Source organism: Coturnix japonica, chromosome 14 (assembly GCF_001577835.2).
Source record: "Coturnix japonica isolate 7356 chromosome 14, Coturnix japonica 2.1, whole genome shotgun sequence".
Taxonomy (NCBI): domain Eukaryota; kingdom Metazoa; phylum Chordata; class Aves; order Galliformes; family Phasianidae; genus Coturnix; species Coturnix japonica.
This window is the reverse complement of record NC_029529.1, coordinates 1,194,982-1,218,120: the sequence shown is the minus strand read 5'-3', so window position 1 is coordinate 1,218,120 and position 23,139 is coordinate 1,194,982. Positions and strand designations below refer to the sequence as shown.

At 44.6% G+C, this 23,139-nt stretch overlaps 1 protein-coding gene across 1 annotated transcript; it reads left to right on the top strand.

Annotated features, from left to right (window-relative positions):
* The first annotated feature begins 103 nt into the window (after nucleotides 1-103).
* On the top strand, nucleotides 104-23,041 carry TECPR1 (tectonin beta-propeller repeat containing 1). Its single transcript, XM_015876635.1, has 25 exons — nucleotides 104-229; nucleotides 1,908-2,140; nucleotides 3,628-3,810; nucleotides 4,324-4,446; nucleotides 5,107-5,232; nucleotides 6,658-6,832; nucleotides 6,933-7,033; nucleotides 9,462-9,563; nucleotides 9,944-10,089; nucleotides 10,856-11,367; nucleotides 12,118-12,263; nucleotides 13,097-13,252; nucleotides 13,773-13,922; nucleotides 14,171-14,328; nucleotides 15,135-15,262; nucleotides 15,546-15,648; nucleotides 15,857-15,953; nucleotides 16,363-16,442; nucleotides 16,702-16,758; nucleotides 18,174-18,348; nucleotides 19,580-19,715; nucleotides 20,010-20,102; nucleotides 20,532-20,638; nucleotides 21,041-21,160; nucleotides 21,334-23,041. Exons 2-25 carry the CDS (start codon nucleotides 1,910-1,912, stop codon nucleotides 21,526-21,528), a joined length of 3,600 nt encoding a protein of 1,199 aa, XP_015732121.1. The 5' UTR covers nucleotides 104-229; nucleotides 1,908-1,909; the 3' UTR covers nucleotides 21,529-23,041.
* The last annotated feature ends 98 nt before the right edge of the window (nucleotides 23,042-23,139 follow it).

The window sequence follows — 23,139 nt, the reverse complement described above, 5'->3', positions numbered from 1 at the left end:
CCGGTGAAGGGTGGACGCTTCCCGGAGCCGCAGCCCCACGCCGGGCTCAGCCGTGACGCCGCCCGCCCACCGGCTGCGGGGCGGCCATTGGGGGCGCGGCCGTCACCGCCCCGCTGCGCCGCGGGGCCGCCGTGCCGTCACCGGGCCGCGCAGGGACGAGGCGGGCTCCGGGCTCCGGGCTCCGGGCTCCGTTCCGCGGGCGGGGAGCGGCGAGGCCGCGGTCGGGCAGGTGAGCGGCGGGAGGGAGCGGAGCCCCGCGGGGAGGGCGCGGGAGCGGCGGGCGGGGCGCGGTGGCAGCCGTGCGAGCGGGGCGGCTGCCCGGCCTCGGTGTCAGCTCCGCCTCGGCCGCTCCGGTATCGCCGCGCTGTGCGCTCCGAGATCGCACGGTACCGCTGCGAGATGGAGCCGTGCGTTCCTGTGCGATGAATTAATGCGCTCTGCGTCCGGTTCGTGGTGGAACCAAGTCCCGCTCGCTGCTCCTCGGCCGCCGGCGCTCAGCGTTTGCTGCCGGGCCGCACGGCAGCGCGGATCCTTCTGCGTGGAATTCTCCATCTCGGTTCGGCCGGCAGGAAATCTCAGCCCGCAGCGCGGCCTCCATTGCAGCAGCCGTAGCCCCGGCAGCGGCAGCAGCACCGCAGCACCCACCGGCCGCACAGCACAGCACCGCACAGCACCGCACCGTTTGGCTTCGCCCGCAGCGCAGCCCGCACGGCTCCCGATCCTGGGCGATTCCACACCGTTCTCCAAACACTCCGTCTGGAAATTTCAAAGGCCGATACCCCGAAGCCCATTTATTGCAGCTGCGCTGATTGCCCTCATTCCGTACCATCTGCACGGACGGCATCAGTCCATCCCATCTGGAGTTTTCCTGACTTCACCTTTGGGATACCTGCAGGTTTTACTCGTTTGTTTGGAGCTGCTCAGGGTACTTCTCCATGTGTGTGTTTGTTCTCCTTTAACGCCTGGCTCCATCGGCCCATCGCAGCGTTACACGCGGTGCTTCCTTCACCCCACCTTGCTGTGTTCTGGCTGCTCAAAACTCAAAGTACATTTTCCTCTGTTACAGAGGCTGCTTTACAGGATTTTCAGTGCAAACACTGACAGCGTTATTTTCACGGGCTCTGTTGTCCCAGTGACACCACATCGCTTCCACCTCATCCTTGTTCCGTTCCATTCTTTCTGTAATAACCCACTTTGAACAAGGCAGAAATGCAGACAGAGCAGAACAGGCAGGCCCAGGGTGAAGTGCACCGTACAGGCCCTGCTGCTCACTCCTATTTCTTACAGACACAATTATCTGCGTCTTACTGCTTCCCTGGGAGGGTTCACATGGAGATGCTCAGATCGTCCTGTGGGGAGGAGCTGCAACAGCAGCGCTGAGGAGCTTCACAAGAGCACAGAGCGCAGATACTGCCTGCAACAGCAACAAAACAACCTAGGAGCCAAAGCTGCAGGACTGCTCATAGCTGCACTGCAGCAGCTACCAGGAGAATTTTGCCTTTCTGGCCTTCCTGGCTTCTCTGCTGCTCCACATTTTCTTCTCACTGTTACCTTTCCACCCTGCTGGACCTGGCTTTGCAGGCACTGAGCAGCACCTGGAATTCCAGCAGAGCAGATGAGTCTTTGTGTTCCTCCCACCTTCTGAAGCCGCCCTCCCTGGCATCCTCACGAGCTCAGCAGGCAGTTCTGACACTGCTGTGGCTGTTTCCAGGTTCTGTTGGCATCTCCACTGCTCACGGTGCATCCCTGCTAACAGCCATCAGAAAGCAGCAGCTTTGAAAGTTGCCATTTGTCAACTGAGATTCCATTCCACTGTGCCTCTAAGCAAGAACTCCCTTTTTCTTCTTCTCTTTTCTTTGCTTTTTTTTGATGCAGTTTCTCTTCAATCCCTCCTTTTTGCCTTTCAGCCATGGCCATGTCCAGTTCCCTTCTCTGGGCTGTTGACATTTTTGGGAGGGTTTACACTCTGTCTACGGTTGGCCAGTACTGGGAGCTCTGTAAGGACACACAGCTGGAATTCAAACGTGTCTCTGCTGTCAAGCAGTGCTGCTGGGGAATCGCCTGTGACCATCAAGTGTACACCTATGTGTTCTCGGGTGACGTTCCCATCAGGTACCAGGAAGAAACCTATGAGAATCAGGTATGTAGTATTATGGGTACTTCTGCTATGTATTCTTCAGAACAAAACCACATTGCGTCCTTAGATCATCTGTCTCTGCATGTTTTTCTCACCACATAACTGGTGTTTCTGAAGAGTATGTATGTGCCAGGTAGGTTACTCTTGCAATATCTTCATTCCCTAAGGAAAGTCCTTCCCAAAGCAACAGCAGCAGGTGCTGCAGCACACTGCAAACACTTCAGGTAGGAACTGATGTGTGCAGTGTGTGATGGACACACAGTTCCCTTACAAAAACATCCAACGTACCTCCCAGCCAACAAAAACACATTCTTAAGAAAATACTATTTCTGTAATGTAATAGTGAATTGTCTAATGAGGGCACTCACTCTCCATTAAAGCTCATTTCCAGCTTTTTGTGTATATAAACGTTAAGATGATCCTTTCAATGGAAGATACTTGAAAAGAACATCTTTAAAATGGCGTTCTAAAGAAAATGTCTCTATTTTCTTTTTATCTTATCCAGAAGTCATCTGGGAGACAAAACAGAGGGATTCTCTTCAATACATTTTACAGCTTTCTAAGGCGTAAATGGATAAATGTAACTCAGAGCAGACATTAACTTATAGGTGAAAATATAACAAACTAATTTAATGCATAATTTAACACTGATACAACTTCCCGCTCATTTAAGAGTGTTCCTTGTCTATGGAAACATGCTCTTTAAAAATGCAAAGCTTTAAAAGCTGTTTGGTTTGTTATGTAAACTTGTTTGTTTGAAAAACAGAAAGCAAGATATTAGAAAGCACAAAGGAAAAATATTCTGCAAGAGCTCACAACAACAGAATTGAACTCCAGTAGAACCCTAATGTGCAGAGCAGCATTACCTGAGAAACCTCACCAGTGCTTCTATAGAGGGTAAAGCTGGGGGGGGAAATCACAACTGTGCTGGTGAAAAGCCAGCCAAGTTGTCTGTTCTACAACTGATTAAAGCCAGATTTAGGGAAAAAAACCCTCTGTAACATAAGGTACAAGAACATTTACTGATGTAGTTCTCTTGACGTGGTTTCTGGCATAGAAACGCTGCTGTGTTTCTAGTGTAGGCAAGATGCTAATCATCTTTCTCCCATGAGTTACACCAGAAATCCCAGTGCCATCTATGCAGCAGTTATCCTAATGCCACAGTGTCACAGTGCCACACATCACCAAGACCAACATAGTGTTATCAGTAAACTCTATCACTGGGCATTCCTATTTACATAGCTGAAAATCACTCGGTTGGGACTGGCACTGCACTCAAACAACCCTTCTCTGATAGTTTAAAGAAAAGCTTCTTCCAAGGAACACAAGCTGCAGCCCTACAGCATCAACAGCTGGTCATTCACCCCAAGAATCAGTCTTTTGATAATCCAGTTTAAAAATACACTCATTGATTATGACTCAGTTGGGGTCTGCAGATTCCACTGTGGTGATGGGACTCCGAGTAAAACATTTTCTCTGTTTTCTGGCAGCGCTGGAATCCAGTCGGGGGCTTTTGTGAGAAATTAATGCCCAGTGACCGCTGGCAGTGGAGTGACGTGAGCGGGCTGAAGCATCAGCAGCTTGATAGTTTCACACTGCCTTCACCACACTGGGAGTGGGAGTCTGACTGGTATGTGGATGAAAATATTGGAGGGGAACCAACAGAGAAAGGGGTAGGTGAACAATACTGAAAAAGGATCTGTTCTGGGAATCCTTAGTCTGTAAACTGGAAGGAATTTTTATAAGTGGGAGAAAGGTCTGTGAAAATTGAAAGTGAAAATAGAAAGCACTTCCCACAGCTACTTCTTTCTGGGGGATAGCTCAGCAACAGTACAACACGAGGAAGAATCTTGTTTGAAGGCTTCTTGTGTTTATAGGAGTTGTTTTATCTCCCTGGATCGGGCCATGAAATGCTGCCAGCTGGTATCACTGCTTTTCATAACCATTATGAAGAAAGCAAAGTGCTTTACTGTGTATTCTTTGTTCTTTATATATCATGCAGAGGAATTAGGACATGATTCACAAGTCCTTCATAGAATTATCTGATCTGTTAATTAGGCTGTTGGGACATGCACAGAAGCTTGTACTGGGTTTGTAAGAATGGCTTGTGTGCAGAATTCCTCCAAGTAAAGATTTCAAGCTTTTCCTCACTGCAGATTTTCATGAAAGAAAACCTCTGTTTGCAGGGCTGGACTTACGCCATAGACTTCCCCAGCACCTACACAAAGGACAAGAAATGGAATTCTTGTGTGAGACGCAGGAGGTGGATCAGATACAGGAGATACAAATCACGGGATGTTTGGGCGAAGGTTCTCTTACATATTGGCTGTAGTGACTTTTCTGAAATCACAAGTTAATATCCCTGAGCTTATAGTTGATTATTGTTGCCCTCCAGGCTGAACTGAATCCCTTGATTTCTAGCCTTGTAATTTGTGCAAGCATAAATGGAAATGTGGGATTTTTCAGAGGGACCTGTGGCAGTGAGGTGCCACATTTTGTACTAATTCAGATAGAGATGCTCAGCTCCTTTACAAACTTCAAACCAACCACTGAAGTTCTCCTGGTTATTTGACAAAACATTCGCTTTCAGGATGGCACCTGTTTAGTATCATTTGCCAGCTCTGTCCTTTATCTGTATGAATAACTGTTCTTTAATAATTTCTGTTCCATTCTGAGAATGAGCAATAATTGTAGTTAATGATGTTCCAACTTTCCAATTCAAAGAACATCTCTATGGAGTGTTCTGCAGCAAAAGTTTCCTTAGCTGGGGGCTGAAACAATGACTCCGTGTTGCTTCAGCTGTCTCCCCACTCTCTATCTAGTAGCCTACAATGAGAGGTAGAAGCCCCATGCTTGGCCATTTCAGCAAGCAGCACTTAAAGCCATCCACACTGAGTAAAATAAGCTCAACTTAGCTATTCACCGCAGAATCTTTTCTTCTGTTCTCAATCTTTCTGTCCTTGCTTCAGATCGTGTCACACGATGACCCAGACCGGCTGTCAGACCCTTTCAATGACATCTCGATTGGAGGATGGGAAATCACTGATGAGCCTCCTGGCCGTTTATCAGTGTGGGCAGTTTCTTTACAAGGAAGGGTATGTGCATATTCCATATGTTTTCTAATTTGAATTACTACTGAAAAGGAGTTGAATACTTTTAAAGCAAGGCGGGTTTGTTACCTTCTACACTGATAAGAAACCATGCTGTTTGTGCATCTGGCAGAGAATCTAAGAACTGCTGTAAGACTACACTGTTTAACAACCTGTATTCTAAATGGAAAGGCATAGTAACTCTTAGGGTTGCTGGAATTTGGAAGCATTAAACCTCTATAAAAAGCTGAGTCTTACAAACTTGGGTGGACTAGTGTGCTGTGTCCTGAAAACTGCCCCGAATGCTGACTGTGGCACTGCTAATAGAGAGAAAGGCCTGCTCCATAAAGTTCTCCAGAATTGAGGCGGCTGTTGGAGTTTCCCAACCTAGCAACGTGGAATCCAGCGCTGGAATACTTCTATTTTCTATTGAAAGCTATCCATCTTATTTCTTTTGTTTTTGGTTTTAGGCCATCCAAAAGTCTCTCCTCTTGCTCAGTGATGTAAAGAAGGCTTCTTGCTTTCCTTCTATCATTGTAAGAGCTGAGTAGCCTTCCTTTGTCTCTAGACAGACAATTTCTATCTTGTGGTCTCATGAAGAACAACATTCGAACAGGTAGCCTAAGATTTCAGTCACGCTTGGCTCTGCCTGCCAAAGTAGATAATCTTGGTTAAATTGTTTAAAAATAAAACTTCCCATGCCTCAGACTCCTGGTAATTAGTGACAAGCATCCCACTCATAAGGCTCTCTTGACTGACACATACAAAGCTTTCATTTCCTAAAGTAAAAGCTTCTAAAGCAAAAATGTATTTCTAAAAATGTTGCTATGGCACTCAGCAGTTGTATTCTGGAGCATCCATATGCCCACTACAGGCTGCTTTCTTTGTTTGATGCACTTATTTCCACTGGGGTCTCACTATAAGCATGCAGGCAGTATGAGCAGACCAGCACATGGACTGGATGTCTCTTGAAAGCTGCACAGAGAATGGAATTTGTATCCATACTGTGCTCAGTGAAGGTGAGTTTGGGCTCTCACTCTAACAGGAACACATCTGTGCTGTTTATTCCTCCTGTTTTTTGGGTTTCTTTTATTTATTTATTTTTTTAAACACACCGTGACATATTGAAGTGGCTTTGTTTAAATCTTGAAACATACACAGAACTCACTGCAGCAGGTCTTGCGTTCAATCCAGATTCGTTTCTATGCTAAAAGCTAATCTGTAAATACACCTCCTCCCTTAATAAATAAGGAAATACTCTTCAGCTGCATAAAAATATTTCTGAAGGCCAGAGTGCAAACAGGAAACAAAAAGAAAGAAAAAGCAGTTGTTAAAGGAGAGGTTCTTTCCAGTCCATCAAGATGCCATCGTGCTTGTCTCAATAGTTTCATTGTTGTAGTCACATTTTTCTTTCTTTTAAAACTTGTCTAGGTGTGGTACAGGGAAAATGTTTGCCATCACAATCCAGAAGGTTCCACGTGGTCCTTAATCAGCACTCCTGGTGAAGTTGCACAGATCAGCTGTGGACCCTATGACCTCCTTTGGGCAACACTTTGGGAAGGGCAAGCTATTGTAAGAGAAGGAATTGACAGGAATAACCCTCAAGGTATTTTATATTTATCAGGAAGCTGCTTTGATTTTTGTAATTTTAAACAAGAAAATAACATACATAACATAACATTGCTTCTGTGCTTTGTTTCTTGCAGGAATTTCCTGGAGCACTGTGGAGTCCCCAAGCTCTGAAAATGGGATCATGCACGTCTCTGTGGGTGTTGATGTGGTGTGGTGCATCACAAAAGATCGAAAAGTAAGAGCTCAGTGCTCCGGTTCTGTTTTTATACTTCCTATTTGTATTTGCTTTTCTGAAATGGACAAGTAACTTTCAAATGAAACATTGGTCATTTGGTCTCCCTGTACCTACAGTCTGGGGAATTCTATTCCCTCTTGCTATAGGAATGCTCTCTGGTTTGCAATATACGTGGTTGGGTGCAACTTGAGAAAACTCTTGGTATTGAATCTTCCTTGGGAAGAAAGTATGTTTGATGTCAAGACACTGTAATCCTTTAGAACTCTTTACTTTGACACTGTAACTTTCAGAGCTTACAATTTCATAGAAGATGGGCAACATGAATGAGATTCTTTTGTTGGCTGTGTTGTTTACATGCTTCTTCACATGAGGATGTTACATGACTGAAGCACTGATATAAGTTAAGACAGTCACACCAAGATAGAGTAGCTCTTGCTTTAGACATTCATCCGGGGAATAAACAAATGTCTAGTGGTTTAAAATAATTGAGTTACTCTGGCTTAATGAGGCACTGTTTGTCAACTGTGCCATTGCACCTGACTGCATCCTTCCTGTTCCATCTGCTGATAAAACCACTACATAAAAATAGAATAGCTAACACATTGTAATGCTATAATATGACAGAAAACACAGCAATAGGAGCAGGGTAAGAAAATCCCAGGCTGCAGGAAGTAAGGGTGTACTCAAATGCAACAACCATGGACAGACATAGAAACAAAGAGGGGAAAAAAAAAAAAAAAGAAAAGCTGCTTACTTTCTAAAGGTCTCAGGTACACAGGATCTCCAGTGATATCCCCTTGCCTCCACTGCCAGCCCTTAAATGAGGTCTAGGAAGGGGTGCATCCTGGCCCAACCCTTCTGGTCACTCAGTGCATTGCATTGCATGCACCTGAGCTCCCCTGGGCTGGCCCTGCCTTCCCACCAGGTGCTCCATCACTGCTTCAAGCCCTGACTTAGCACTGACAATATATATAGAATCATGGAATCATAGAATTACCCACGTTGGAAAATCTGGGTAAGATCATCAAGTCCATAAAGATCATCAAGTCCAACTGCAGCCTAACCGTAGTACCCTAACTCTAACAACCCTCTGCTAAATCATATCCCTGAGCACCACATCCAAACAGCTCTTAAACACATCCAGGGATGGTAACTCAACCATCTCCCTGGGCAGCCTATTCCAGTGTTTAACTGCCCTTTCTGTAAAGAAGTGTTTCCTAACGTCCAACCTAAATTTACCTTGGCACAACTTGAGGCCATTTACCCTCCTCCTGTCACTTGTCACCAGTGAGAAGAGACTTGCCCCGCCCTCAGTATAAGCACCCTTCAGATACTGGAAGAGAGCAATAAGGTCTCCCCTCAGCCTCCATTTCCCCAAACTAAACAGCCCCAGCTCCCTCAGCCTCTCCTCACAGGGTTGATTCTCCAAGCCCTTCACAAGCCTCATTGCCCCTCTCTCAACCTGCTCCAGTACCTCCATGTCTTTTTTGTACTGAGGTGCCCAAAACTGAATGCAGTACTCGAGGTGAGGCCTCACCAATGCCAAGTACAGGGACAGGATGACTTCCCTAGTCCTGCTCACCACACCATTCCTGATACAAGCCAGGATGCCATTGGCCTTCTTGGCCGCCTGGGCACACTGCTGGCTCATATTCATCTGACTGTCCATCAGCACACCAAGGTCCATTTCCATCAGGCAGCTTTCCAGCCACACCTCCCCAAGCCTGTAGGGTTGCCTGGGGTTGTTGTGACCAAAATGCACATGAAACTCATGCCGTTAACCTTGGTCCATCAATCGAGTCCATCCAGGTCCCTCTGTAGTGCCCTTCTCCCCTCAGGCAGATCAACACACACTCCCTCCCAGCTTGGTGTTGTCTGCAAACTTACTGAGGGTGCACGCAATCCCTTCATCCAGATCATCAATGAAGATGTTAAACAGAAGCAGCCCCAGCACTGAGCCCTGTTTTTCTTCAGATATGCCCAAAGCAGTCAAATTCCATGTCTTCCACACATTTCAATCAACAAGTTCTAACATAGCTGCTTGCCATTGTAAGACCAGATCCTAAACATAGACATTCAACTGGAAATTTTTCCAGGTACCCATCCCATACACACTTTCTGATTGGTAAAAACTAATCTAAGAGTAGACAGTGTATGGAGCAGTATCACTGAAAGGATCCCTCTGACAGCTCCCTCTGTCATCCCAGCTTCACAGAAATGCTATTTGGAAGTTGATTTAGTCACCAAAAAATAGCCTACAGTTTACATGTAAGAGCAAATATTTTTCTAGGGGCTGAGAAACTGTCTTAGAATTATTTTATCTTACCCTGATTAAAACTGATCCACTAAAGAATGTGTCTTTCAGCTGTCTGCCTGCCAGTAGAGTACAGTGGGGGCAAACCTTAGACTTCTGTTGCTGTTGTTGCAGGTATGGTTTAGAAGAGGTGTGAACTCACATAATCCACGTGGAACAAGCTGGATTGAGATGGTTGGAGAAATGATGATGGTAAACGTAGGCTTAAATAACCAGGTAAGATAGCTGTGTACGAGGTGTGAAGCTACTTGTGTTTGCTGCGCAGGCGAGGACCATCAGCAGTGCCCATATGGACAGCTGAACAACAGGTCCATGTGACTGAACTGCTAGGAAGCAATGCATGGCTTCGTTCAGCAGCAGATCACAGTCAGCACATCACTGTGATCACTTGTGAGACATTCATGTGCAAATTGTCTTCTCATGATGGTGCAAATTTTGGTACTGTAACTACAGCATCAGCAGTAAGGAAGAACAGAAAGGGGAAATGCTGAGTTTGGCAGATTTTCACAGCGAATTTTCCACTACTTCACCTCTTGTGTATACAGTACCACCTGCATTGCTTGCCGTTTCCTTTACCGAGCCCTTTCCTTCCATAGGTCTGGGGAATTGGCTGCGATGACAGAACCATCTATTTTCGTCAAGGCGTCACACCAAGTGAGCTCAGTGGGAAGATGTGGAAAGCAATTGTGTGTGTTCGAGAGAGTGACAGATCTCAGACGGGGAGCTCAACAAGTCTGCTCAGGTGCTTCATAAAATACCTGTGTGAGACTCTGTACATTAGGAGCTTCAGTTCTAGGAGATGTTTTGGTACAGGCAGAGGGAAGCAGAGAAGGCACCTAACCATTATGTACACTAGAGACCATTTACTTTTTTGCCATTAGAATTAACAATAGGTAGCAGTTGCTGCTGTCAGAGCAGAAGCTGACACTCCCATTTTGGAGTTCACTGCACGCTGTCAGTACAGCACGATTTTCTGGGCTTTACTATCCCTATGTGAGCCAGTCTTTAATAAGACAAGACATTACCTGTGAAATATCATGAAGGAGTGCAAGCTCCACTGAGCATTACCCTTCTCCTCATTATGTTTCTTTCTCAAGAGATGAAGGGTACAAGACGTGCTTCCATCGCTGGTATGCTGCAGAAGCTACTGGAGTCATTGTGCTCTGAGTATCCAAGACAAAAATCACAAAATAATGGGCTTTAAAAAATCTCACTATTTCACATCCAGAAAGTGTGATGCTGCTTCAGTGTTTGTCTGAGAGCTGCAGGCAGCCAACACCCTTCTTTTTTTTCCCAAATAAAAGATGAGTGGAATCTCTTCTCGTGTTTCAGTTCCACTGGACTGATCTGCCAGATTCATGTTACTCTTCCCTTAAGGATGGATTCTTACCTTAAAAAAAAAAATCTGCTGCATCTCTCCTAAAGCTGGAATGATTTCTGTGCTCTTGGGCTTGTCTTACTTTACTACATTTGAATTATAGTTAATTAATAATCTATTTGTCCTTCAGTGCTGGCTGTTTCTTTACCGATGATGTTCATAATCAGACAAACGCCATCATTCAGGGTGATGCAGACACTTCCTCGGACACAGAGCTCTCAAACATACCCACAAACCTCAGCAGCACCCCCCCACTGGGAGCAGCGGGCAGCAACACAGGCAGCCAGGCAGCAGGAGCATCTGCCAGTGTGGCTGTGGATCCTCTGGACTCTGATCAAGGAGAAGCTCTCGCTGCTTCAGCAAGTAATGAGAAAGCTCACCTTGAAAGCTGTAAATCCACAAATCCAAATCCTTCGGCAGAACTGCAGTGGACAAACATTGACTTAAAGGAGGCCCACAGGCACGCAGTCCTCTCCATCAGCACCTTTGCAGAAACATCCAGCCTGTCTTCCCTTGGCATGTTCTCAGTGGGAGCTGAAGAACAGTACGGGGCTGACGAGCACCCACAGTGGGCCTGGGTGTCCGGGGGAGGCTGCCTTGTAGATCTGCACAGCCCACTGAAATGGTTCACTGTTCCATCAGGTACAGTTCAGTCCCTGCAGCAGACCATGATTTCCAGTTACAGTTATTCATTCTCTTTAAGAAAAAATATTTTTGTTGCATACTTGTTGTTTTTAAGCAAAACCATGGTGCAAAACTTCTGATAGCCCATTAGCTCTTAATGCAGCATTTTGTTACACTCCATGTCTGAAGGTAGTGCTGCATTTTGGGACTGAGATACAAGAATGTAAAGGTGGTATTTTCTCTCAGCTTCTGTAAGAATTTGGTTAAAAAACACAGTGTGCTACAAATGCAGCATCAGGCAGAAGCCAAAACAGCACTGAGTAATAACTGAAGCAGTGAGAAAGGCTCTTGTGAGGGGTGCACATACCACAACCTCTGACTCCCCTCTACCATCCACAGAGAGACAAGGGTAAGACAGGAGTCACTGACAGCCACTGTAAACTGAGCCCCACTGATAACTGAATGAGGCTGGAACTGAGACTCTTGCAATAATGGAATATAACTTATTGTCAAAATAAACCATGTACTGTGGCATCCCAGCCTTTACTATTGGCATAACAATTAATACATTGTATTTCTTGATTATCTGAGGTGAGTGACAAAAGTCTCATTTTTGAAGGGTGCAATGCTCCCATTTCAAGTGCTAATTAGCAAAATCTTCTAGGCTGGACTGACCTAGTCTGGTGTTCAGAGGAGAGTCAGGTGTGCCTTTTGCACAGGACTGTATTCAGAGGTCACTACAGTGAACTGCTTTGGGTTCTGTTCCAGATCTGTCGTCCTCTGTGCAGTCTCTCTCTCTGTCCATCACTCCAGCACAGACAGCAGCATGGAGAAAGCAAATTTTCCAGCAGCTCAGTGAAAGGACGAAGCGGGAACTGGAGAACTTCAGGCACTACGAACAGGCTGTTGAGCAGGTAAGCAATGAGGACACCTGTCTCCTGAGCACTTAGACCTATCGATAGTGGGTATCAAGAAGCCAACTCTGATGTACTGATCTGAACTTACTGTCAGCTTTGTATTCCCCTCTTTATTTCTCCTGCAGTACCACTGTCTATGCTTCCTGTGGGAAACCAGCAGCTCAGCAAAAAATGGCTAGCAATTCTCACCTAGAAACATCAACTGATGTTCTGATCTGATCTGATATCTGTATATATACATGATCTGATATCTGTATAGGCGCGAATACAGCACTGGTCAGCCACTGTTCAATGTCCCAAAGCATCAAATTCAGAGGAACATTTGCTGCCGTGGAACACTGTAAGAATGGGTCCACGATAATATGAGGCTCTTTAATTGAATAGTGACTCGCTGTTTCTCTGTGTGACCATTAGGTGATAAGTTAATTTGCATCAATAAAGCAGTGATGGTAATATCAACAGCTGCACTTAAATGGCATCACTTCTCTTTGAATTTCCCCCTTTTTAATACTAGTTGGCTCTTTTCAGATTAATTCATGGTTTGAGTCTCCTCACAGCTAATCACTGAATGCCAGCTGCTAAGTCTGCAATTCAGTTGTTTAAAAACACCTGGAGTCCAGGGTTTTAATTCAATTTAACAAGATTATGTCAAAGCCCTTAAAGCAGGAGCAGAAACTGTGTTATAATTTTGAGTTATAAGGGACACAGAATCAATTAGTATTTGTGTGCTGTTGCACTCATTGCAGAAGAAGAACATTAACACTGACTTACACATCATTTCAATGCCTTTCTGTGCAGCTTTGTCTGTTTTCATTTTGTCTGTTCTACAGTCCGTTTGGGTTAAAACTGGGATGTTGCAATGGTGGAGAAACTGGAAGCCTCATAAATGGATGGATGTGCGAGTGGCACTTGAGCAGTTCACTGGGACTGATGGAATGCGTGACAGCATCCTGTTCATCTACTACATGTATCATGAGGAGAAAAAGGTACGTTCAGATTGAGACCCTCAAAAGGATTACGCTTGGCAAAGAAAGATCCTGTGGAGGAAAGGAAGTGTTTTTAAGGAAGGTAAATTATGATATGTTGTTGCTTTGGGAATCAATTCAAAGGTATCCCAGGGTAATAGTGAACAACAAGCTTTTCTAAGCTAGAGTTCTGCTAATTCTCTGTCAGAAACACCCAGTCAGCAAGCATCCACACTGCTTAATCCATCAGCTTTGCACTGGAAGCTCAAAATGTTCCCAGCTGTGAGGAAAGAACCAAGCTTAGCTGGCCAGAGCCATCACAAGCAGGGATGATACAAACAAGCAGCAGGAATTGTAGCTGGTGTAGGCCTGGAAATCGAGTTCCACAGTAGCTACAGGATTCCTTTGGCACCAAGATTTGATTCTACTATCCTTGGCAGGGAGGCCTTTTTCATTGTCTTGAAGTTCAAAACTGCTGGCACTGAGGAAGGAATATCTTGAGTCAGTTCACCTTGGTCACATTTATTTTCTCTCTCCTTAGTATATTCACGTGTTCCTGAATGAAGTCACTATTATAGCTGAAGTTCTGAAGGAAGGCAAGCACTCCTTCGCCCTGTACACACCTGAAAGGACAAAGCAGCGATGGCCGATCTGCCTTGCAGCCACAACAGAGCAAGAAATGCATGACTGGGTAAATCCATGAGTTTTTCATTTCAAGCTGATAATACATAAATCTAGTCTCTGAGATCTGAGCATTGCATTACAGTATCTAGGCCACTTACCTATCTCCACAAATTAAGTATTTTAAAAGTCCTATTCAAGTTCTTCAGAGGCAGCTGAGGTTTCCTGTCTGCTCTGCTTTGCACTCATTCTGAATCTGCAGTTATCCAACCATTCTCACTGAAGAATCCTTCTGATTCTCTGCCTTTTGTTTTCTAGCTGTCCCTGCTGACCATGTCTTGTTGTGAAAGCAGGCGGATTCAGGGCCCTCCTTCTCACCACGCCATCTGGTCAGTCAGCTGTAAAGGAGACATCTTCGTTAGCGAGCCAAGTCCAGAGCTGGAGGCTGGACCACACCCGATGCCATGCGATCAAATGTAAGAAGCTGTTCTTTGTTCTTTTAGCACGGGCTGCCATCCTGCAAAGTCTGTCTTCCATGTCAAGTCAGAGGCTTTGATGGGCTGCCATCTGTATCAGTGTCTGAGTCAGGAAACCTGAAGTTCTCAGTTGTCCCCAGTCACCACAGCCCTGGAGCATCTCCTGCACAGTTCTGTTACAGCTGTGACTATACAGCACTGACAACTCTCCAGGCACTAAGTTATCAGCCTCAGGATTGGTGGGTTAAAGGCCAAACCTTCAGCTTAGAAACCGCCCCTACATTTGGGTTACTTTACAAAGTGCCTTTCGGTAACAACACTTCAGAAATCCTCAGAAGAATTAAATCCACCCTTCTTTTTTTTTCTTTTTCCTGATCTCCGTAGCAGAGATATGAATTGTCTGTATTATTGTTAGATAAAGGCAATTATTAGAACTAAGAATGAGGATGAAGTTACAGCTGAGGCAGCAGACGGCTGCTGAGAGGTACAGATAATAACCAGACTATTTTAACTAGTTCACAAAAGAAAACAAAACATAAGCTACAAAATAAGAGGAGAACAATATAATTCAGAGCCTGACCATTCCCAGAGGTCACTGACAGGGTCCCTACAGCGACTTTACTGTAGTCGTTCAGTGGGAGTGCTTTCAACTAACAACTTCCTTCACTTACTAATGAACAGAGGTTAAATAAACAAGCAAATGAAGCTGCCTTTTCCTCAGGGTATGATAGAGTTGAGGGGGTGAGAATACATTCCTGATGGATGTGGTATGGGCTAAATGTAAAACGATGTCACTTTTCTGGCAGGTTTTGGCGTCAAATTGGAGGTCATCTTCGACTGGTAGAGTGCAATAACCGAGGCATAGTGTGGGGCATAGGATACGACCACACAGTGTGGGTCTATACTGGTGGATACGGAGGAGGCTTCATTCAAGGTACGGTGACTGTTCTCCTATGGGGTGCAGATTTCTTGCTTATATTCCCAATGGAGTCAGCTATTTAAGCTATTTATGCTGTCCTTCCCCTAGCTTTCCTAACATGTAGGGCTGTACAGGCAACAGGGCACCCAATAGGAAGGATTTGGCATTGCGATTTGACATTGTCATCTTGAAAGTAAGAAATGGGATAATCAAAAGTATTACTGTGGCTAATGGAACTGAAAATGCAGAGTCTGTGAGGTTTACCTATACTGTAATCCAAATGATTTCTTTCTCATAGGACTGGCCAGTAGTGCTGATAATATTTATACGCAGTGGGATGTGAAATGTGTTTACATCTATGAGAACCAGCGGTGGAACCCAGTCACTGGATATAGCAGCAGGTTGTTTTCTTCATTTGCAGCAATTATTTAGTGCACTTTTCTATTCATGTCAAATGAAATGTGACAGGGCTTGTTCTAGCTTTGTTAGTGCACAAATCCTTTCATTTCTTTAATTTCTTCGTTATTAAGGGCATTTTTTTCCTCTCTCCCCTTTGGAATTCTGTTGCCATAAATGACATTGCATTCTGTATGCATGATTTCATCACAGAGGCCTGCCCACAGACAGGTACATGTGGAGTGATGCGTCTGGCCTGCAGGAGTGCACCAAAGCCAACACCAAGCCTCCTTCACCACAGTGGTCTTGGGTAAATTTTGTTTTGAAAGCTTTTTCACAAAGAAGGTAAGGCTTAGCACATAGGGTATGAAACTTGGGCTCCCATGACCTTGATTTTTCTTGTGGTCTTGTCACCTTGGTTTCCTCATTTGTATAACAGCAGTAGTCCTCCATAGTCAAAAGAACACTAAGTGATGGGGGTTCTGGCTTTTTTGTTTGTCTAGTGGGAAATAGGTGTTTGTTCAAGTGGGAAATAGATGTCTGTTCAGGTTATTTCATCTTCAGGTGAATTAAAGAGACCTGGGAAATTCTGTGTGAATTGATATTGCAAGTATTAGAAGACTTCTAGCAGACATGCCAAAAGGTGGAAGTATCAAAACAAGTTGTTTTTATGACACAATTAGGTGTTCACTGTGCTTGTTATTGTCTCCTGGCAATAGGTATCCGACTGGTACATTGATTTCAGTACTTCGGGTGGAACTGACCGGGAAGGCTGGCAGTACGCAGCAGACTTTCCAGCGTAAGGAGACATCTTCTTCTGCTTAAAATCCTCACAGGCATCTTTTAAGTTCTCTTTCTCTCATTGCACATTATCTATGCTTTATCAGGGACAAGCATGCCTTGATTGCTCCTGTCCTATGGGGACAGTAACACTGAAATTTGCAAGGGGGGGGTAGGGCAGCAGGTGGGGAGAAGCATGGGCAATGTTCTCAGGTGGCTGCTGAGGCTGGGGATGCCCTGACATCCTCCTGAACAGATATTTCAATCTGTTTTGGTAGGTCCTACCATGGCCACAAGACGATGAAAGACTTTGTCCGACGGAGGCGCTGGGCAAGGTGAGGAACTGAGAAATGAATACGAGTTGTGAATTTGATGCTAACTACTCCCTTATGGGCTCCCTTAGTTACTAAGGGAAGAGTCATCACACGGTGAACAAAAGTAATAGTAAAGAAACCCGCAAAGAATAACCCACCTCCAGTAGAGAAGCTCGGGGTCCTTAGCACTATGGCTTTTATTGTAAGCAGATAAGCTATTTGGTTATGTGGGACCTGTAGAAAAAAGTCAGCTAGTGATTCTCTGTATCTGTTCTTTCTATATGGTAAATTATTAAGGAATTATACAATCTAGGTATACTAGGACATACTAATTCACCTAAAACAACTGGAATACATGTCATCTACAGTAACTGTTTTAACATGTGACTCCCATGTGCTTTACACTAGGCCACAGATAATCCCAACCCCATTTAAGTCACAGCACACCACATCCAGATAGAACCAGGAAAACAGCAAACTGCAATTAGGATATTCTACTGAGAAGGGAAAGTTTGTGCATTTACTGTTTTTCCAGCTTCTCTCTGCTTTTTGTAATAGAATTCCTAACAGCTATACTAATAAATTACTGTGATCTGACAGTTAGGCGTTGTTCAGTTTGTTGCTGAGGCTGCAGAGCTTGTGTTTCGGCCTTTGTATGATATCTTATGAGGCCCTGAAGCATCCAGGCTATGCAACCAACCAACATCCATTCCATCAAAATATGAACTTGAAATAAAACAAGCAACTTGAGCCTAAACAGTTCTTCCTGCTTTAACATTCAGTTTAAAACTGGAAACAGATAGGGAGCAGCTCATGGCCGGATCCTGTTCTTCAGAGCAGGAGACAAAGGAATGCGCTGAGTTTTTTGGGACATTTTTTTCTACAGAGAAATATCTGTTGTGACAACAATGTCATGTAGTTTCCCTCACAGACAGCACTACTGTGCTGCAGCTGCCTCAGAAAAATGTGCTGGTTCCAGGATGACCCACCTCTAATTCAGAACCTTTCCTCCGCTAACCTTATGATGCCACATTTGCTTTCTAACAGTTGCCACCAAAAAATAAAACAAACCCAAGTTGTAAAGTGATTCCCATAGCAAAGACAGGAATGAAGTGGGTGTGGAGCTCCCTGTGGGAGCAGTGGGAGCAGTGGGATTCTGGTTTCACCATTCAGCTGCTGTGCGCTGAGTTTCAGTGAGGATGCGGGATTGCAAAAGCTGCTGACTTTTCCGCCAGCCTTGGTTTGATGCTTTGTGAAATCAGAACAGGTGTAGGAAACCCATTTTAAATTAAAAAAGAAAAACACCACAAAAAAAAAAACAACACTAATTCTTATAGTACCTATTTAATGAGAGGAGCTAAGGACAGTGGACCAGGGAACAAATTCAGTTATAGAAAGTACATACATCTGATGGGTCTGGGGTTTCTTTACTTCAGAAAATGTAAGATAGTGACCAACGGGCCATGGCTGGAAGTGCCTCCTGTGACCCTGTGGGACATCTCCATAATTCCCAGTTCAGATGCAGATGATGAAGAATCAGTAGCTCTGTGGGCAATCAGTGACAAAGGAGACGTGCTCTGCAGGCTTGGAGTGACACAGCAAAACCCAGCTGTAAGGCTCCCTGTTTATTCTTATTGCCTTATTGATGTATTCAATGTAATTACACACGTGTGCACACGCAGTCATGCAGTGCCCTCTCTCAAAGCACCTCATTAGTTTCCCCCTTTGTGTCCCAGATTTGAAAGTCCTTCTCCTTTAACTGTGACCATTCTCTGCCCACGTTTCTTACCTCAGTTTGTGCCACGCTGCTTCCAGCAACCTCTCCTGTCCCTGGGTCACATTTGAAGATCCCTTCCACACAAACTATCCTATCTTATCCTATCCGCCGTGTATTTCTCCTCATTAAGTGCTTTACTTCCACTTCCTGCACTGATAGCTTTGTTCCCTTCCCCCCCCCATTGTCAATAGTGTTTACATCCCATTCAGGTAAACTGCCCTGTGATAGAATTGCTCTTGATTATGACTGTAATCGAATTGCCACTGATATCAATGGGGTTTGCACACTGACTTTTCAGAGGCTGGAAGTAACTCTGCTCAGTTAACTGAGTGTGGGGGGGTGTTTGGACACCTACAGGTGTGACTTTTCTGTGTCCTGGGATGGAAATAACAACCTCACGTCCAGTAACACAGGAAGGAGCAGACAGCATCAGTGACTGCAGCAGGTGCACAGCTTTTGCTGAAACAACAAATCGGGGCTTACGTGCACTAACTTTATGCTATATTTGCAATTGGAAAAAAATGCAGTGTACATACATTGTGTATATATGCACGAGTGGAATATACTTCAGTGTTTGGAAAAAATCTGCAAGAAAATCAGCATTTTCAGGGATTATTCTTTTTCCTTCCTGCTGCGTCTGTAACAACAGCACACATCTGTATGCACAGATACAGCACAACAGCAAGACTGGGAACATGTACATGGGATCTGAAGGCAGATTTTCACCTGTTGCGTTTTTGGGATTATTGTTCTGTATAATCAAAAAAGAGTAATTTGAGCCAGGAAGTCAGTCTGTGTCCAGCCTCTCAGCAACATGCAGACCCTGAATTCCAGAGATGGTAATGGGAAATGCTGTGGTAAACAATTCAGTCAAGCTATTCATTTCAAAGAGTTAAACATCCCGTTATCTTCAAACATCAGGAAACGTGTTTCTATTCAGACTTTTTGGTTTTGTTTTTTAATTATTATTACTTAGACTATTTTTCACTGTTCAGGGACTCCCATTTGGTAATCATTAAAGTAATTTATCAAGAAGTTTTAACCAGTTCACCTCTGATCTGTCAGGGAACATCGTGGCTTCACGTGGGAACAGATCAGCCCTTTGTTTCCATCTCAGTTGGAGCCTTTTTCCAGGTGTGGGCTGTTGCTAGAGATGGTTCTGCCTTCTATCGGGGCTCAGTGTCTACAAAGAAACCTGCAGGTGAGCGCTTGTACTTTTTTGGTACAGTCTTCACCTTACATGCGATGCAAGCTCATTCATGCACTGCCATGAATAATCACAGCATCCTGTTCATTATAGAAGTCAATTGGCTTTTCACTTGGATGATTTAGAAGCGCTGTTCATCTCTAAAAACAAGCTAGTGTAAATGCACCAAATGTAACACCTTTCACAGCTTCCTTGCACAGCTATGCGTTTCCACTGCAGACATCTCCAGGAACTCCTCTATGTGGCCTTGTTTTCTCATTGTTTTATTCTCCTATTTCTGACTTTCAGGTGACTGCTGGTATCACATCCCTTCACCTCAGAAACAAAAGTTAAAACAAGTCTCAGTGGGGAGAACATCGGTGTTTGTGTTGGATAAAAATGGTAAGGGCCTGAAAAGCTATTTATCAGTGTTAGAAGAAATAAATCAGTATACATCAGTCCAAGTCAAATCATCTGGTTGGACAGGTTATTATTCCTCTTGGAATAATAAATGTGCTAAAAGAGATGTGTTTTGCAATAGCTGGTAGCACCTTAAACAACAGCCATCATCTGTTCCTCCGTCTATGCTGTTACTTGGAAAACAGTCACAGAGGTGGCTCTCAGAGGGCTGCACACAAGGGCTTTGTGCCCTAACATGTACAGAACTAAGCACACCTTCCTGCTGCTAAGGCTAGAAACAAGTAGCTGCACCACGAAGAAACAAGCCCTTTGCAGCGGTCTCCTTCAGAGACTCCCATGTTCTACTTCTCTAAAGTGCAGTTCTTTATGTAAATAAACTCTGAGCTGCAACCAGGACCTTTTGCTTCACAGGCAACCTGTGGTACCGGCAGGGCATCACACCGAGCTACCCGCAAGGATCTGCTTGGGATCACGTCTCAAATAACATCCGTAAAATGTCCGTGGGGCCCCTGGACCAGGTGTGTATTAAGCTTCCTGGCACTCCATCAGGTTATTAAAAACTATGCTCAATGTATTTTTGTAATTAAGTACTTTTCAGACTGGTTTTATTCCACAGTATGATTATCTGAGTGACAGAATCCCAATAGCGTGACAAGAAATGACAGTGAAATAGCGATACAGCCATCCCCTGGCCTTCAAGAACCTTGTTATTCTGTTTCCTTAACATTTCTATGTATAACCTCTTTCCTGCCAAGCTGTCCACTGCTTCCACCACAACCCAGCTATCCTGTTGGGTGTCTGACTGAATTAGGGCAGTCTGGGCTGTCTGTGAACACAGTCAAGCAGGCTTAGATTTGTCATCTCTGGGAATGGTGGTGTGAAGAACAAATGCTATTATTGCCTCTTTTTGCTTTCTTGAGGTCTGGGTGATAGCCGACAAAGTGCAGGGAAGTCACGGGCTGAGCTGTGGGACCGTCTGCCACCGCACTGGGGTTCAGCCAATGGAGCCCAAAGGCCTGGCATGGGACTACGGCATAGGGGTAGGTGTGGGCACTGTGGATTTGATAAGTATTAATTTCAAATAGGTAATTCGAAAGTTATGAAGCCATAAATAAATACCATAAAACTAGCAGTGCACAGAAAGCAGCACAGCAAATACTGTACTGGCAGGCTGATGTTTCTCTTTCTGTATTCCTCTATCAACCCTTCGTAGGGTGGATGGGAACACATCACAGTCAGAGGAAACGCCAGCGAAGCGCCCAGGGGCAGCACATCCAGCACCTGCCAGAGCCCCCCAGAGCCCACGGAGTCAGAAGGCAGCGGCAGGAAAGAGAAAACAGAGCAGCCCAGAACCCCACTGATGGTCAGTGAAAGACAAGAAGTGGACAGAAATGCAGTTCATTGTTAAATGGCCACTGCTGCATTTTGCAAACAAGCCGTAGTCAGTATAACTTAAAAAGAAATGAAATGCTCATCACCTGAGAGAAAAACGTGACATTTCTTGTGCTACTGATGTACTTTACCAAACTGGAATTTGCAATGGGGCAATTTAAATACTGATTTCTTCTACTAGGTCATGTGTAAAATGTGACTGCATAGAAGTAATAGTTTTGCCAGGACAGGAAAGCACCACAGCCAACCACATATCTCTGACCCTTTACCACAGCTGCTACACAACCATAGAATGTGAAATTCTTTGCAGACAACCATTACAGTTTTCATTTTCTAATGAGCATTACAGTTCCCTGTCCCTACACTTCCCCCATATATACCTTTCACAGTATCCTTTAGGTTCAGATCTGAGCAGAGACAGAGATAGAACTGAACTTGGGGCAGTTCCAGTGCCTTGCACTGTGGACATAACTACAGTCCCAGCTGTGTAAATGACGTTGCTCACATCAGTCCTGCTCATGTCAGCCTGTAGAGCTTTGGTCATATTTCTCCTCCTCACATCAGTAAAATTAAACTTCATACAATTCAGCTTACGGTGCAGTTACCAGCAAGGGGCAATTTCTGCCATCTCAGCTCACAATGAGTAATACCTTAATCAAGAAGTGGAATGACTTGTCTTTGCACAACTGTGTAGACAGTGTGTCCTACTCAGTCCTGGCAAGAGAGGCATGGTCTCATGCTAGTTGTCCCAACATTTAATCTCCACCTTAAGCGGAACCCCAATAACTGGGGTACAGATGCCCACCTAATGACGCTGGAAGGGACCCGACACCGGAGGGGTGAGGCTGTGCTCCAGAGAGCTGCAAGGTTTGCTTTCATACTGCAAAGAGAAAAGCAGGTCTTCAATGAGATCCTGACATCACGTTGGTAGGAATGCAAAGTAAGTTCACTAATCCCAGGAGACACTGCCACCATATTCTAACGCAGCTTCAGGAAGAGGCTGTGCTCTTTACTGACCGATTTGTCCCTTTCTTACAAGAAACCACTTTTCATTCCCAGAAAAGCTTTTTTTCCTGTTTTTTACTGACCTTAGTTAAACTGTGACATTAAGTTATTATTAAATTTAACCTGTGGAAGAGCTAAGGAAGCACATTACCCCGACAGCAGTTTACAGTCCTTTTCCCTCTGTGTGTGACTGTATGTAGAGTTATTTTTGTATGACAGCAGTGTGGTGTGCTCTCAGTACTGTAGTGGTGGAACCAAAACTGAAGTTTGCAAGTACTTATAGAATATATTTCATATTCTAATGCCAAGGAAAGCACTGTTTCCAAGTCTAAATGTGAATGCAGTCTGCAGATGCTGTAGTGCTTCAAAGTCTGCTGATCTTTCCGACTTGTGATGACAGACCTGTCCCGTACCTGCATGGTGGAAGTACCATAAGTAACGTTTGCATTAATTACCATACATAGGCTTTTGCATAACTTGCACAGCAGCTCATCCAAATAAATACCTTATTGTGTGCATTGTTAGAGGATGGTTATCTCAGTGACAAAACTTACAGCGAGGGGGGAAACAGGTTTTTGTACAGCATTTTCCTGCTTCAAGAGCTCCCATTTCATTTATTATA